Source organism: Atta cephalotes, assembly GCF_000143395.1.
Source record: "Atta cephalotes unplaced genomic scaffold scaffold00012, whole genome shotgun sequence".
Taxonomy (NCBI): domain Eukaryota; kingdom Metazoa; phylum Arthropoda; class Insecta; order Hymenoptera; family Formicidae; genus Atta; species Atta cephalotes.
In genome coordinates this window covers 5,391,105-5,409,761 of record NW_012130076.1, presented here as the reverse complement: position 1 = coordinate 5,409,761, position 18,657 = coordinate 5,391,105, and the positions used below count along the sequence as shown (strand labels likewise).

Genomic DNA, 18,657 nt, shown 5'->3' with positions numbered 1-18,657 from the left:
ATCAGAGAGACTACAAATATATATATATATATATATATATATATATATATATATATATATATATTGAATTATAATTTTATAATATTTTATGCTATCAGTAGCTATATGTGATATATAAAAAATACAAATTTAATTATAAAATATTGTAATTAAATAATTAATAGCGTTTTTCACTGACAGAACTGATGCGCATTCAGTGTACATTAAAGCTGTTGTATACTAGAATACTAATCTAAATGTAAAAGCGAGATATCTTAATTAAACAAAAAATTGACAAAATACCCAATGTGTATTTATCAAATAGTACAATGAAATGTATTGAATATTTCACGGTTTAATTCATTTTTATATTTTTATTAAACATACATCTTTATGTCGATTTATGTACAATGACTTTAAAATGCACTGTGTGTGCACTAATCTGTCAACAAAAAACACTGACTGTTGTGTGTGTAACATGTGGTATGTTACATACTACAATAAGTTTATAAATGATAACATATCTCAAATTTATGATATATTTTACAAAATAAAAATTTGTTTTCTCGACGATAAATACCTTATTCGATATAAATGCAACAAAATGCAACGTATTACTTCTGAAAAAACGGTCTGCAAGTAGCAATATGGAATACTGGAATACTAGAAAGACAATCATAAGTCGACAATCATCGACAACTGTCGACAACTGGGCAAATGACAAGGACTGGATAAATGATAACCCGCCTGCCTGCAAGTCGAAAGGATGTGCAAGTGATGCAAGTTAGCCTAATATCATAAAATGAACTTCGTATCGTAAAATGAACTTTTTAAGCTTGTTGATTGGCTGTAGAATAAAGAGGTCCGAGAACTTCTCTGTCCCATAGCCAATCAACAAGCTTAAAAAGCCTGAAATATTAGGGTTCCCATTACGTCACTGAAATAATGATTTTTTATTGGTTATCTAAATCTGCCATATATAATAGCTAAAACAAGCGCAAGTTTCAAATATTCCGTATTTGACATATAATATTCCGCATTTAAATGTATCTTAAGATCAATACTTTAACTGCTTTGTCAACATCTTGACTTTATCCAAGAATGGCGTGTTTTTACAGTGTGATGTTATTAACACTTGTCGTACGTTATAATATATATCATGTATCATTTGTGGCAGCAGCCAACTTACCAAATCGATGTTACCAATAAACACTAGCGGCTAGCTCTCAACAGAATAATCATAAGCTATGAAATTTTTTTGAATTTAGGAAATATATTTAAAAATATATTTAAAAAAGTCTACAAGTTCTTCATTCTTTCGAAAAAGATTTTTTATTTTAATCATTTATTATGAATGTTATGTATTTGAAACTCTTTTTGACATTTGAACTCTTCAGAAATTAAAAAAGAAATATAAATTTTAATAAGATTTTAAGTAAAATTAAATAAATTCTATGTACATTTAAATTTCTATAATATAGGTAAATATATGTATTAGTTCATTAAATTAATAGAAATATATAATATATAACGATATCAAACGAATTGATTACGTTACATATATAAAATTATATATTACGCCATACAAAGTATAGTGTAATATATAATTGAGATAGAAAATGATTTCTATCTCAAATATACATTATATTAATGTTTATTAATTAAAAATATATTATATACAAATTTGTTAATCCTAGCTCTACACACTTGTTTTTTGCACTCTAGATATACACACTGAGGTCCCTAGGATCCCATCCATATTTGTTACCGTAACTTCTGTTAAAATGGATATATTTCAATTAATTTTTTTTTCAATCGATAAAGAATTGATTAAGGAACAAGTCTATAATGTGTAAAAGTTGATAAACATAAGAAGTTTTGAGATTAGGATTAGAGGTTAGGATATTGAGATCAAAGAAAAAAAAATTTTTAAACGCGAAAAAAATGTTGATTTAGAAAATTGCGCTGGAGCCCCGGGAATTCCAGTGTGTATAGCTAGGGTTAATTATAAAGAATTAATTATAAAGAAATTGTAAATATTGACGAATTATGCTTTTCTGCGAGTTCTCTTGGCATTCTGTTCTGGTGAATAAAATGTAATACACTAAAATAAAAATCCATATTATTTATATATTTTTTGACAGTTTTATATATATATATATATATATATATATATACATATGTTAAAATAATAAAGAAAACGCACCTGTTGATCTAGAAAGTTCATGAGATTAGGCAAATTGCATTTAAATCCATGTGTTTGCAACATACAACGCAAATGATCAATATTCACTGGCTCATATTGTAATATTTTATTATGTAAAGCTTTATCAATATTGATTAGTTTCATAAAGGCTTCTGTAATATTCGATGAATTCTCCAGTACCGATGATGACTCGGTTTCATAAAATTCCATTTCTTTGTTGAGTGTTTCTTTTGTAGGGCTTATACTATCATTGCTGTAACAGATATAATGTCACTTTTTTATTATATCTATATAAAATGTCATATTATGCTAAAAAGGTTAATTAGTATTTACATTAATTAGATCTACCTATCTTGAGAACAAAGCAATTCATTTTCACTGTCTTCTGAATTGCTCAATTTTTCGAAACTGTTATCATCTACGTTTCGTTTCTTCAGTGGAGGTTCTTCATTTTCATCGCTCGAAATTTCAGTGACCTGTTGTTCTATTGTTTTCTCAGGCATTAAAGGATGAAGTTCATTATAAATATGCGTTAATAATTTTACAGCTCTGCTACGTTTTTGTACCTTTAATCCATATTTTTTCATCTCTTTCTAAAAATTAATAATTTGCTCGTGAGAAAAGAAAATATTTTCAATTTTAAAAATTTATCACTAATTAACTTACGTGTAATTCAGGAGTACTCATATCGTTGTAAACAGGCGGAGGTGTAACATCTTTATCAGTTATTTTAAGCATTTTTGCATTTCCAATGTTCTGGATGTAATTACATTGAAATTGTTTGGACATATCTGTAGATATTACTCCTTGATTACGTAATCTATTTGTGTTAATCTGTCCCTCGGATAAAGATTTCTTTTTAAATTTCTTAACACTTGTAAAATTTTGAGTCAAAGATGTAACATTATTATCTAAGTTTCCACAATAATTTGCTGCTATATCTCTCCCTTTGATATTTCCATGATTATTTTTATCATTGCTTTTGCGTGTACTACTATTATTAAATTTTCTTATACTTGATATGTTAAATGATCGACTCTTCTCCAAAATATGTTGTTTCTCATATTTATCAATATCAACATTTGCAAGATATATATCGTCTTCAAAATCAAAAGAAAAAGTGGTTGACTTTCTTAATTTACAAGCCTCTAATCCTGATACATTTTCGGTACAAAGTTTACCTTGAAGCAAGTCTTCCATATGTAGAATTGGACTGCAGCTTTCATTATTTAAAAAATCTGGGCTAGAAGATACCATGATCGGACTTAGTATAGACTCCTTTTTCTGAGCATTTAATTCATTAAATTTATATTTTTGTGTCATTATCTCTGTAGTATTTAACTTATCTGGATTTAATTTTGCGCTATTAATATTTTTTTTTCTTCCAAGTATGTCGTCATTGCTTTTGAAAATTTGTTAATTTCGAAGGATTGACTGTTTTTTTCATTTGTCATATCCTTTTTGTTTTTTTCTATTTCTTTTCTAGATTGTTGCAGAGAATGAGACATGATATTTTCACAGCTGGAGTCATTGTTCTCTAAGATATGGCTAACATTGGAAGATGTACTTTCAACATCTGAATCTGATGAAACAATTACATCTACATCTTTTTGTGTCAAAACAGATTGAGTCAAAATTTCATCTTTTTCAGCCTTATTAACATTACTGTCTTCATTGAGGAAATCAGATAATATACTTTTATTAGATAGATTATTATCTGACTTATTTCTACTGATTGCTCTTCGATACTTTGCTATGCTATTATCCTTGTGATCTCTCATGTATTTAGAATACATAGAAATCTCTTTCTCATTCGTTTCTAAATCAAAAATTGTTTCGCTAAGCGATCGATTCATTGTTTCAGTATGTTGTGAACATACTATCGGTACAGTTGTGACTTGTTCTGAAACATTTCTCTCATCTGATAAAGTAAAGTTTTGTGTACAATTCAATATATTATTATGGGAAGATTCTGTTATCTTTTTAGATAATAGAGAATCTATGTGCGAATTATTAATCTGTTTAACATCTTTTACATCTTCATTAGAAAGACGAGAATAAAATTCTGGATTTTTGGCAGCATATGACTGCATACACTGCTCTATTATAGATAATCTACCGGGTTTTTTCTCTGTATCAACTGATTGTTCAACATCATTATCATAAGGTTGAAGATTGGAGTTATCGTATTTATCTATACAAAATGGATTCTTATGCTTTATAGAAGATATTTGTACAGAACATTCCATCTCTGTGGCATTTATCAACGCATCCGATTCCGCGTTTTCTTTCTGGATTTCTTCGATAAATAATGTGATATTACTTTTCTGTTTTATTACCTTTGAAAAACGATCCTGACTACATTCAGATATATTGTTTTGGGATATATCCATTAAAAAATTGTTATGCATATCATTGGTAGAAAATTTCAGAGAATTTGATTCGACTGGATTAATTTCTACACTTTGTTCCAAATTTTTCAAACAAATAGATGTACTTCTATCTAACTTTAAATGTTTTGTATTCTGGGGTTTTGCAGTTAATAATTTTTGATTACAGATATCAACATCTGCATCTTGTTTGAGCAAATTCAGTAATATATGGATATTAGAATCTTCCAAATCTTTAGAGTGTACTGTAGATTTATCATTGTGCTTCATCACAAATGTTTCATCAAACATGTCAGGAGATACACTAGTTTCTCGTTTTGCCAGTGTGTTGCTCTTGAAATTCATTTCCTCTGATAATTTCAGTGAAGTATCTTTTTCGTCTTGCAAAATGTACTCGTTCTTTGCAGCTGCGTAATTATTTTCAAGAAGGTATAAATCATCATTAACACCCCCTAATAGTGTTTTCTGAGAGCATGGAATGTTTTTCACAACATTATGCGTACAATTTGGTGATTTGTTGAAAGATTTATTTAATTTTGAAACATCAAAAGTTGTTTCTATATTTGGATGTACATTTTCTGTATTTTTTTCATAAGTATTACAATTATGTTTAACTTCTGCTGTAGATTTAGATTTCTTTTGACGCAAATAAACAAATAAATCGTTTATTTTGTATTTCCTTCCTAAAGCTCTAATACCAGATAAAGTTATCTGAGAATCAAGTATTTTTGAATACTTATCGATTACACCACAATAAATAAATTCTAAAAAGGCCATGGCGACATTATAGTCTGTATCAAGCCAACAAATTTTTTCTTTTGCAGTAGAGAACTCTGTATCATTAGATATTACATCAAGTAAAATATTTGCGCAACGTGTATAGAAAACCAACTTATGCGTCCATATGTGTTTGCTATTTCTAACGAACACAATAATATCACTTGCAGAACTATCATTTAGTATATTTCTCCAATTTGTAGCTAAATTGTCAAGAAATTGCTTTTCTTTACAACATATATTAATATTTGAAGAAATCGTTAATGCTTCATTAGTGTCCATTGTTTTTATAACGTTCTGTATATCTTTTATTTCTTGCATTTGTTCATTATTTAAAGAATTTTCGTTGTTTATGTTTAATTCCATAAGCTTTATAGCATTCTTCTCTTCCTATAAAGCAGAACACTGTTATTATATTTTTTAAATATATTATTATTATATAAAAAACAGAATGTCCCATAATTTGTGACCGAAATAATACATTCCTGACTTAAAAAGACAAAAATCTTAATACCAGAATGTCAAGACTATAATAATTTTTAAATTAATTCGTTATACATATTTATTATTTTTAATATCCTGTAATATTTTTATGTTATGTGCATTGCATATGTAATTATATTCTATGTTTAAATATTAGTGAAATATTATATTTTAATATTATTGTATATGTTATTACTTCAATCTTACATGGAGTGAACAGACGTATGAACATTCATTTGTATGATGTACTCTGAGCGCGCGAAATGTTAGCTCTATATTAGTTAACTTTAACCACTATTAAGTTAAAAATTATTATATAGTCTCGACATTTTATGGTATATTAAGTTATATTAAGATTTTTGTCTTATTTTTAAGTCAGGAATGTTATTAAAATTTCGGTCACAAATTGTGGGACATTCTTGTTTATATACAGGGTGTTCTATTTTAAAGGATCCACTCAAATATCTCAGAAATACTGCATTAAATTGAAAAATGTTTCAGACAAAAGTTTTGTGATTTCGAAGAGGACATCAGATGGTATCATTGGTTTGACCGTGAGCGGCGTTGTCAAGATAAGATCACTTTGAATTTTTTAAATAAAATCCCCCATTTTTCATTAGATATTCTTGTAGCTTACCTCGAGAATTTTTCAAAACTCTATAATAAAATTTTTTTTATTGAATACTTTGCGAGTTATAGGAAAATTACAATATCGTCGGCATTAGCATTGCCCAAGATGTCCGACCAGCTAAAACTTCTTGAAATCACAAAACTTTTGTCTGAAACATTTTTTGATTTAATGCAGTGTTTCTGAAATATTTGAATGGATCCTTTAAAGGGACATCCTGTAAAATATATATATTTATTATTAAATATATATATATATATTTTTTTTTAATATAATAACTTATGTGCCAATAGATAATAACTTACATTTGATTTCTGCTCTTTCTTTTCTAATGGTATTATTTGAGACAATAGTTGTTTTACATAAAATATATCTTTAGTTAGAATTAGTTTTGTCCTATCCCACAATGTATTCTCCTTAAAAATAATAATATATGTATAACATATAATATTTTAAAGTCTGCTGATATTCGGATTAGAAAATAATTTTTCTATATAAAAAATTTTTCTATATAAAAAATAAAGTATAATTACAATTTGACGTAATTGTTGAAGTAATTGACTCTTTATGTCAATCTTCTCTTTAACGCCATTAGACTCTTCTACTTTTTCCTGAGATCTTTGAGTAAAATCTTTACAATCCATAAGTATCTCAGCTATTCTCTCTGTTAAAATACGTTCTCTTTCTAGAGCTGTACGTCTTTGCAAAATGGTTGGTTCAATAGGCTTTCCTTAGAAAGAAGAAAAATATTAAAAAAAATTGTAAACTATATACTAAAATATATATTTCTTATTAGATGCAAGTTTATCAATTGCATCAATTAATATAACATATAATTACTTTTCTTAGTTCTACTGGTGGGCAAATTGTTTGTTGGTAATACATTTCTACTGCTACTAAACCCAAAATTTTGCAATGTTGCTTTCTGAGGACATTCTGCATTATTATCTGATACTGATGGATTAGAGGATATTGCTACGATCTGAACTTCATCCCATTTTTCCATTTCCTCTTTTTCATATAGAGATTTGGAAAGAGCTAAAGCAAGTTGAAGATCAGGATCATCATGCGATGCCTAAAAAATTATTATTTAAATCAGTTAGTCTAAAAAATATTTATATTATTGTCTTGTCAATAATTTAATTAAATTTTAAGAAGATTATCTCAATTAAATTCTCATCAAGCTTCAACAATCTGACAATTTAAAAATCATCATTTTGTAGATATCCGAACAATTAAATACCTACTATTTTACGAGGAGCAGATTTCTTTTTGTCTTGTAATATAGGAGCGGAGAGAAGCCCCAATGATTTTCTTTCTGCAGCTTGCCGTTCTTGTAATTCCACAGCATCCATTAATTTTTTTGTAGACATGTTATTTTTCGTGGCACAACTCTTCATATGTACAGCTTGTGAATTTTCATCTTTAAGATTTTTAAAACACAATGGACATACAAAAGCAGTTTGTACAACAGTTGAACTTTGCGGTGACTCTATTTCTTTCTTTTCAGATTTAAAAAAAGATGATTCAATTAATGGTTGTTGTATATCACGAATCTTTTTACTCTGTAATGGTTTTCCACTTTTAGATTTCTTTTCATTTATAATAATTTTAGGTTTAGAATGGAGTACTTTCTTTTTGACTTTATCTGGAAATCTGTTACTATTAATAATTTTCGATTGCATGGAATGTATTCTTTTTGGCGATTTAAAATCCAATATACTGTCATCAAGTGGAGATTGAGATGTACAAGCAGTATCATCCGTATTAGATTCATTATTGTTAGAAAGGACCTTGTTATCCATACTAAATAAAACAACATTTTTATATTAATAAAGATATCCCAAGGTAATTCAAATAGCTTTTATTAATACAAAGAATAAATATCTTTGCAAAATACAAATTTAATTTCATTTAATTTAGGAAAAAAGAATATAATAATAAAGACATACGATATGTTTTAACTTCAAATATATTTTTATCATTATATGTTATTAGAAAGATACATGTTATATTAAGTCGGACTATAAAAGTTATGTTATTAATTTAATATATTTAACATGTTATAATATATACCTTTCCATATCATTTTTCCTTAATCTCAATCTTCCTTCTAAACTACTAGGTTTACAGAATCCATTTTTTTTCAACATCCATTACTGTTATGTAAACTTTGAATATTCTGTTTAAACTTTATTCAGCTTTAGCCTGCATATCTTCTAATTCAGCTTCTGCTTTAGATTTAGTTCGTTGTCTATCACTCAACTTTTCAATAATACCTTTCAAAAATGGAATTGTGTTGTAATCTTCTAACATATCTCTCTCGTCTCTTGGGAGAGTGAATTCTCTGATTATATTTTCGTCATTTAACAATGGAACGACACTGCAAAACAAAATTTCATATTAAATTTAAATTAAAACATTCAAGGAACTTATATTCACTAGACGAACTAATTAAACATTATAAATACCGAAATTGATGGAAAAATAAATAACGTAAATTGTAGATTTATTTGTCCGTAAAATTTACGTAAGTATATAAACCTACTTTCTTCTCCAAGAAATATACATCGCACCAGCGTATAAAAGGGTTACAGTAAGTGCCGCGAGTCGAACATATTTCTGTAGTGGTGTATTCCTAAGTTGACGTGGTTTTCTGTGCGTTTCGTCCGCGGGATCATGAAACATTTCATAAAGAGAAGGATACTAAAATAATGTCTTGTCTTTTGTAATTAATGGTCCTAGTCCTCGTTGACGGGATAAACTCGGCCAGTTTTCCAGACACCTTCACAACCTTCCACAAGAGTCAAACTGTAGAGACGAAAAGAACTAGAATCAGGAAGAGCGTCAGTCTCTCCTTCCACCCGGCAAAAAATTCCACGCACTACCCAGGGCGAACCGAGTCAAACTGCACCACTCTCGGTCGAGCCGCATTCGGAGGACGCTGAGGAGAGAAGAGAGAGAAAGAGAGAGAGAAAGTAGAATAGAATAGACTTTATTATATTTCAGTGAGAGAGGGAAAATAGAAAGGGGACTCAACTCAATAGTTGCAGAGATTTGAAAAAGGAGAGGAGAAGTCTGCAAATTTTAATCTGAGGGTCCATAAGCATAGAAAAAATATCATTAGAGTAATGAGGAAAAGTTTTCTTGATAAATTTACTAAGAGGGGTGAACTGTCACGAGATAAGGGGCAATAAAAAATTACATAGTTGGCATCCTGTCTAGGGTCACCGCACGTACAGGCTGGAGAATCCATCATGTTTGATACTAAAATAATATTAACGTGATTATGGGGATGACAATGATCTTACAATGCTATAAGATACAATCATGGCGGGCATAGATCTGTTTGATTTGTTTACACTTTTTACACTCAACATCATCGCTTTCTCTCTTTTCAGTATCAAATATATATATATATATATCTATTTCATTTTAAGTGTAAAAAGTGTAAAAAAGTATAAGCAAAGATTTTTTTGTGACTGAACCAGTGTATACTTTTACTTAGAGTGAACTTAGAGTGAAATAGGTATATGTTTAATATTTGTTGAAAATGAGAAAGAGATTTCTAGGGGTCGATTCTTCAAACAAGAGCTGTGGTCAAATGCCATATTCACAGGCAGGCCTTATATTTAAAACTTCCTTAAATTTATCTTCAGATACTTTATGAATTATTTCATTGGCTACTGAGCATCTAAAGATAAATTTAAGGAAGCTTTAAGTACAAGGTCTGACTGATGAATATGGACAAAAGTCTCGCTACAAATGCTTTGAAGCGTTTGATAGACCAATTAGAAGAAAGAATTTTACAAACTGACCAATTAAAAAATTCAAGATGAAAATTACAAACGAGCAAATTCACTATATATATTGACCAATGAAATAATCAGTATTCTAATAAATTCGCTTTTATAATTTTCATCTCATTTTAAGATACAGAATCGATCCCCTAGTGCAGAAAACAGACCACTAGACCATGATCTAATTCTTGCAGACGCTTATGAACATCATTTATTTTCGTTTAACATTTTAAAAACAACAAGGATGAAATGATTTTTAAAGCGTGAATCGGACCACATGTGATACTAACCTAATCTAGGGACTTGACCGCTCGCCCATAGTGACCTGCTTTCGAGTTTCGACCTTTCAGTCAGCATTAAGTACAATAAATAATTTCTACAGTCTGTTTAAAATCACTTATCATCTGATTTAAAATATCTAAAAATGTTTTGAGCATCAAATTATTAAAAATTGCTTGTCAATTTAATTCGTAGTATTTAGTATATTACTACAATAGTTTAATTGCGTTTATAAGTCTGGAAAATTAATTCAGCGCATAGTTCGAATGATTATAAATATAGTAATATGCATGTACATATTATATATACATACATCATACATACACACACATATATATATATATATAGTATACATATATATTAGGTTATTCATGCCGCAAAAAATTTAACTTTAATAAATGTATATTAAAATTTAAATCTTCTGCGTTTCAATTTTTCTTCAAAAGCGGCACGAACTTTCCGGACAATCCAATAGTAATTCAAATCAATTCAGATTGAATTATTTAAACAATAATAAAGATTTAATTTTAACTGTTATGGCCATTACTTCTATTTCTTATTGTTGAACATTAATAATTTTATTTATAAATATTTATCTGCTTATTAAAATTAATCTAATATAAAATCTGATCATAATCATTTTGAATGATATTTAAATAATCCAATAAATAGTTTAATTGCATCCATACACATATTTATTGAAATAATAATGAGAATATGTTTAAAATGTTATTTTATTTTTTTATTGACATAAATTCAATTAACATAAGCTGTATGTATTCGTATATAACTCATCTGTGCTTGATAAAAATCTATCTTTCAACGGTACTTTTCGTGCAAATTTATAATAGTGGAATTTATAATAGTTGTACAACATATATTTCATAGTATCAATTTCATATCTCAGTTTCAAGGTCATTATATCACATTTTATAATACAAGACATTAGATGTTATTTAAACGTCTTTTAACGTCTTTGTAAGATTTGATATATTTGATGCATTTTAGTTATGTAACGATTTATATGTAACGCATGGAGAATAATAATTATTAATTACAATATATTGATATTCGTGAATAGGTAAGTTAACAAACCGTATTGCATTTTCAATTCTTAAAAGCATTTTTGAGAGTGTAAGCATGGATAACACAAGTACGCAAATACAATACTTCTGTAATACGAACATATAATAATATAGAGAAAATTATTTTTTTTTTAACATATACTTCTCTCTCATATTTAATAATGGAAAGAAATAGAGAAACGATATTTTTTAAATACAATTCTGCAATTTAAATAGTCAAATAATACTAGCTGTCATTTTTAAAAGATTACAAACTCGTAGAAAAATTCCAATTAAAATATACAATAATATATCAATCTCATATGAAATATTGTCAAGTTAGTATTATGAGCTAAATTTACAACTATGTGCATTAATAACTAAATTCATCTAAATATGCTTTGGTAGAAGCATGATAAAAACTATACAACTAAATTAAACAAAATGTAAAACTTCACATGGAAGTCGGAGACCAAAAATTCATCTCTCTTAGTTCTGATGGTTTAGCTTCGAGCACATTTACATAAACAGATGACTTATCCACCGATTTTTCTTCTTTCCCTATATATGTAAGATTTTGAGACGATATTGATTTTTTTCGATTAAGTGGCTTGCGTGGCTCCATGTCTGGAAAAAGCTCATCTTCCTCATCTATCTTTGCTGTAATTACTTCCCTGGATTGACCTAATATGCTTGCCAAAATCCAATTACCCTGATATTTTTCTTTATCCGGTACAAATGCACCAGTGAAATATCGGTTATGTAGCTTTCTACGTGCTTTCGGCGAACTGTCTGGAGATCCTGTTGGTGATGTTAGTGGTGTCGCTGGTAATGATTTGCTGACACTTTTCACCGAGTTCTCTGTCTGCTGAGAACGCGAATCCGATGTGAATACTTTGGTGAATTTACCAGACATCATTTGACTAGCTACATGAACGATTGATTTGCCACAAAGAGCCGGTTCACCATGAAAACCGTCATCCGTCCCCTGTGATTTAAGTTTTACATTTCTCGCTGAAGCTTTATCTACTCTAATACCACCAGCTAAAATAATATATATCATTATATCAATAGAATAATATCAAAGAAAGTTTATTTTGCAATTATTGAAAGTTTTTTCGTGCTGATTGGATTATGTTTTTAGATCTAAAAGTATTATCCAAACAGGATGAAGAAAAAACAGTTCCAACAATTGTAAAATAAACGTTCTGCTGAACGCGGGCAATGATAATATTTTTATATTTTAATCAGTGTATTTAAAAAAAAACAAAATTTTTGATAATATACCTGTATTATTTACAACCGGTATAAACGGTTGACATGGCAATGGATGTTTGCTAAAATCAATTTGCTTGACCTCTTTCAAGTCAGAAATGGATTTTTCATTCGTTATCTGATTCGTAGAGCTCGCAATATTTTCATTTAAAACCTCAGTTACAATGTGCTTCAATCCGTGTTGTGGTTGAGTATTTTGCGATCTTGGATATCTTACATAAAAGAAACTATCGTCATAAGATGGTGGACTGAATGCGGCTTCGTCAAAATCAAATCTAAAAAAAGTATATTATGCCTGTAGCATATGATGCAATTTTTTATACTAGGTCACATGTAATCTAGTAAACCCAATACACTTACTAAAATCAATACATAGGACTGTTCAGATTCCCACTTGAGTGTCACTCAGATATCATTTTATCCTTATCAGAGTGAGATTTCATTTGTGCGTTTTTGATAAATCATATGACAAATGATTACAGAACAGAAAGATTTCCGAAATCGATTTCTCTATTTTATAATCAATAGGCTTAAAGAATAGAATAGGCGTAAAAAATGTTTTTCAAAAAAGATGCACAAACATAATAGCACCTTTGGGCTAATATTCTATTTGTTGTATAATCAATTTTTCAAGAATGTTGATTGACTGTAAAATAGAAAAATTTTTAAGTTTCTAGAAATCCTCTATCTTGTGGCCAATCAAAACACTTAAAATCTGTCACAAGAAAAATGAAATATTAGTCTTATTCTAAATGTTAAACAAGGATAAAATGACATCTTGGGTGTACTCGCTTTGGTGCTCACAACACTTTAAGCATCGTTTCATCTTTGTTGTTTATTAAATATTAAACAAAGACAATTAATACTCATAAACGCTGTAAGTGCCAAAGCAAATGCAGCCCTGGAAAGCACTCAGCTAAGAATTTGAACATCCTAAAACACAGAATTTTTAATAATTTACTAGATTACAAATATAAAATCATATCAAGCTATAGCTTTTACATTAATACAAAATAACAAATATTAAGATTAATATATATTAATTAATTAATACTTAATACAAGTACTTCAAATTCATATATTTTGTATAGAACAATAATAGCTGTATAGTTTTAGAAACACTTTATCCAATAGAAAGAATATATACAAACATACTTAACTATAAATAACACATAAGCTAATTTGGCAAAATATCAAATGCATGCAATAACAACTTCAAACATCCTGATGTCATAACTAGTAATTATAATAATCATTTAGGTATACAATTGTTATAAAAATATCTCCATAAAATGTGTTCAATGATCAAATTTATTAGAGATAGAACCTACCTATTATCCATTTTTCCTTTCATCCATTGTGGCAATGAAATTCCACTACCAAGAGATCTGTCCTGCTGCCTCGAAGTATCCATCTTTGTGTAATTTTATAAACCAAATAGCAAGCTTGAATTCTTTATGTTAAGTAATAATTACGCGTGCTCTTAGTGCAGACACTACCGTGTCTGCTGATACACGAATTCACAAAATGACATGCCAAAAGATGATGCTTTGTTATCCATCTTATCTCTCACAAGATCGGTATAGGTATACGTGCTATTGTTTGTACAGTTGTATAATACAAGAAATTAGTAGCAGCAATTCAATTTTTAGAATTTCGACCAAGTTACCGTTCGATTAATCTGCAAGTTCGCAAATGTTTAGGATACAGAAAAAATAAAAATTCCATTATTAATATACAATGAAAACAGATATGTGAGATGAATCAATACTTACTTTCTTGTTCATGGATAAAATATTAATGATAATCTTCATAATTATAACCTGCCACAGAAATAACAACGAATAAACGCAATATTGATAATAATAATAAGATTACGCCATTGATAACCATAATGGCTGACAAATCGCTGCTGATGGCGCATGCGCACAATCACAGAAATCCTAGTGAACACTAGGGAATAAGGAGCTCCGCACAATAAAAGGAACAGGGAACAGAGAACAGAATAAGAATTTCAACCTATCAGAAACTGTGTATTCCACAATACATGATTTCTGATAGGTCGAAATTCTTATTTTCTGTTCTCTGTTCCTTTTATTGTGAGGAGCTCCTAAGAATACGACACTAGAGATTTAACCTGATTATTGCAATTACGTTCCAAAATTGATCGAAATTTGATTGTGTCTTGCGTAATGTTTATTACTTGCTTTAAACACATGAGACAATTAAAAGTTCGGAAAAACACAAATGGAAAGGGAAAGATATATCCGTATTAAAGAGAAAGAAAACAATTTTATTATCTTAGATAAGTGAAAAGCATATATTCGATTACTGATCAAGAAACAATTTATGGCAATATTTAAATATAGTATGGCAGAAGTGGCAGCAAATTTGAAATCTGTTTGCGACAAGATATCATATGCTGTCACGAAGAGAACATCGGTATTCTTTTCCGTGCATTTAGTGTTTAGTATTAATTAAATATATAAGTTATGTATGTAACTGTTATGTATATAACTGTTTAGTACATTTTTTAAATGCGCTAAATAGTTATATAGAGAACATTGCGTTTTCGAACGTTAATGCAAAGGTTAACTCGCATATCAAAATATTTATCTCATTCTTGCAGGAGTATCAATATTATGAACCGCGACTGGTAGCTATTAGCAAATTGCAATCTACTGTCTCAATAGTATCCGCATATGAGGCTGGTCAAAGAAATTTTGGTGAAAATTATATAAATGAGTTAGTGGAGAAGGCTTTCAGCCCATTGATTCTTGAAAAATGCAAACAAATTCGATGGCACTTTATAGGCCATTTACAAAGAAATAAAATCAACAAAGTTTTAAGTATACCAAATTTATATATCATTGAAACTGTCGATAGTGATAGACTTGCAAATGCACTCAATAATTCATGGCCAAAATTTCGAAAAAGAAACGACAGCAAGTTAAATGTCATGATACAAGTTAACACAAGTCAAGAAAAGGGTAATGAGTTATTTATTATATTTTATGTGAGAAGGTTATATTGGATAAAATAATTTTCAGCTCAATATATTTTTTTGGATTATTCTATATAAAAATAATTTTAATTACAGAAAAAAATGGTTGTGATATTGCACAAGTATCAACCCTTGTAAAACATGTCCTAGAGAATTGCTCTAATTTAAATTTTATGGGTCTTATGACAATAGGAATGTATGGGTATGATATTAAAGATGGACCAAATCCTGATTTTATTTGTTTAATAAAGTGCAGAGAAAAGATACATGATGAATTGGGAATTGATGTAAAAGATATTGAATTGTCAATGGGCATGTCCAGTGATTATGAACATGCGGTAAGGTCTTTGGATGATTATGAATAGTGTATTAAAATACATACAGATTTTATGTTCTTATATGAAATGCATCTATTATTTTTTATTGTAGATTGAACTTGGCAGTACAAATGTGAGAGTAGGAAGTGCCATTTTTGGTGCCAGACCACAAAAGAATAATCAAAAAGATATAATATAATTGATATATTAATTTTGTCTTGAAAAAAAGGATATATAATGAAATAGGAATATATTTGTTATTTTAATATATCATCAGATATGTATGTACAAACATTTTTTTTGCAGCAAATATAGTTAATTTTCTCTATTTTAAGTTATCAGAATCAAATGTTTGTTATATTTTTAAGATCTTTTCTAAATTCTTATTTTTATTTTGATTTATATTATTTTGATTTACAATATTATGTGTTCTGTCTTTCATTTTTTTTTTTTATTACTTTAATTCGATCAGTACTAAAGGAATTATATCGAAGGACAATTTAGAAAAAAATGATTGTCTTGAAAGAAGAAATCTTAGAAAATTATTATATATAGAGAAAATTATTTGTAAGGGCTGCATTATAGATAAATACATATATACATTACAATTACAAATAAATATATATAATGATGTGTAAAATATTAATAAAGATCATTAAGATATATTAGAATTAAATTTATGCTCTATTATGTTATATTGATAACTTGTAGTATTATCTCATTTTTTAATTACAAAAACTATATATTACAAATTCCACGAATTTTATGTAAATAAATATTTAATTTCAATTTTATGAACTAAACAAGCATAAATTACTTATTTGATCTTTTTGATTTTTCTTATCTTACATAATCTACAAGGAATTTTTGTAGGTAACTTCCTGCCTTATTTTCTTGTATGTTTCAATAATAAAATGTAATTAATATGAACTTGATATAAGAACTCTTAACAATCTGTGAAATCAGTGAAATCTACAAATTAATAGTTAAAATAAGTTAAGAAAAAAAATATATTTATCTTTTATTTTAATACAAATCTGATATTTTTACAATTTGAGAATTATATGTACATTTTAGAAATAGAAATTGTTTTATTTCTTCTTATCTTTGTTCAGATTAATTTATAGGTTTATATTAATTGGATAGCATTATTAAATACTACTGCATACATTTTTCCACTCTTCTCTCAAACCTTTCTAAATCAAATTTTATAATTGATATAAATATAACACTTTATAAAATAAAATAAATTTTATTAATTTATTCTTATTAATTTATGCATATAACATTGATATGATAAAAGGGCGTGGTCCAATTCCAATCCTCAGCCTCATTATGTCGTACAGACACACATATGTAGGTCACCTTCACCGTTTTTTTTTACAGGAGCATGGTTCAAATGTATCTTGTGCAAGGTCACGAATTACGCAAGTTACTGTTCTTAAAAGTTATGAAAGTCAGTCAGTTACTTTCTTCACAAAATCACAGGTCGTATGCAATCATTGTTCGCTCAGCAGCAGTGATTGATTGGTCAAAACTGAAGCGCTACGTTCTATATACCAAGAATTAAAAAAATGTATAACAAAAACTACTAAATATTTTTACATAAATTTCGTGCTGCTATTTTTTGTCTTTAAAATTGTGATAAAAATCATTCTTTGTTTAATTTTGGAGAATACAATTTCGTTTTTGAAATTAAAATTTTAAACACGTTTTATTAACTTTTACGCATTTTTTAATGATAAATAGTTCTTTCACACTTTTACTCGAAGGTTTGCTTATAACCGGTATTTTTAAAAATTCGTGACAATTTATTTGTACGAGAAGATATTCTTTGTATTTTAAGGGAACACAAGTTGTGTATTATTTAAAAAAATAATTTGAAATTTAAGAAATATCTTGTAATATGCTTCTCTTACGTGCTTCTTTGTGCACACGCAAATAACAACTAAAGAAAATCAACTAAATAGTTTATAATATACGTCAATAAAGAGACGGCTCCTGTGCAATTTGACGTAAACTTGCATCAGGCAATCATAAATGAGGAGATTGGTGCCCACTGTAGTCCACGTGATGCAATGTTCATGTGCGAAGCACGAGATATGCACAACATTGCATATAAATTTAAAAGTGACATGAGAAATCAAGTTATATATTTATGTTTTAATATGTAAGCGTAGGTAAGCATGAAATAGAATATGAAATAGAATTCACATTTATTGATATTCGATTAGTGATTATATTGCCCTACGAAATTTTTTTGCGTTTTTTTATATTATTTTTTATACTATTTTAAAATTATACTATGTACACACACACACACACACACACACACACACACACACACACACACACACACAGAGAGTAGTAGTTATTATAATAATAAATAGAACAACGTATAGTTTAGTTTAAGTAAACTAAGTAAAGTAAAGTTAATTAGTATTATTTAGTTAAT

General features: G+C 28.2%; 3 protein-coding genes across 3 annotated transcripts; 1 reads left to right on the top strand and 2 right to left on the bottom strand.

The window, feature by feature from the left end:
• Window positions 1-2,026: 2,026 nt before the first annotated feature.
• Window positions 2,027-8,616, bottom strand: LOC105617369. The gene is given in 10 exon segments (XM_012198929.1): window positions 2,027-2,083; window positions 2,186-2,438; window positions 2,534-2,778; window positions 2,852-3,558; window positions 3,561-5,742; window positions 6,769-6,879; window positions 6,997-7,193; window positions 7,304-7,538; window positions 7,711-8,269; window positions 8,540-8,616. Coding segments are annotated over 10 exon segments (4,623 nt in total).
• Window positions 8,617-12,060: 3,444 nt separating this feature from the next.
• On the bottom strand, window positions 12,061-14,295 carry LOC105617296. Its single transcript, XM_012198862.1, has 3 exons — window positions 14,213-14,295; window positions 12,894-13,156; window positions 12,061-12,650 (listed from the first exon to the last, which is right to left on the bottom strand). Exons 1-3 carry the CDS (start codon window positions 14,293-14,295, stop codon window positions 12,061-12,063), a joined length of 936 nt encoding a protein of 311 aa, XP_012054252.1.
• Window positions 14,296-15,230: 935 nt separating this feature from the next.
• On the top strand, window positions 15,231-16,401 carry LOC105617295 (proline synthase co-transcribed bacterial homolog protein). The gene is made up of 4 exons (XM_012198861.1): window positions 15,231-15,323; window positions 15,511-15,871; window positions 15,982-16,223; window positions 16,315-16,401. Exons 1-4 carry the CDS (start codon window positions 15,231-15,233, stop codon window positions 16,399-16,401), a joined length of 783 nt encoding a protein of 260 aa, XP_012054251.1.
• The last annotated feature ends 2,256 nt before the right edge of the window (window positions 16,402-18,657 follow it).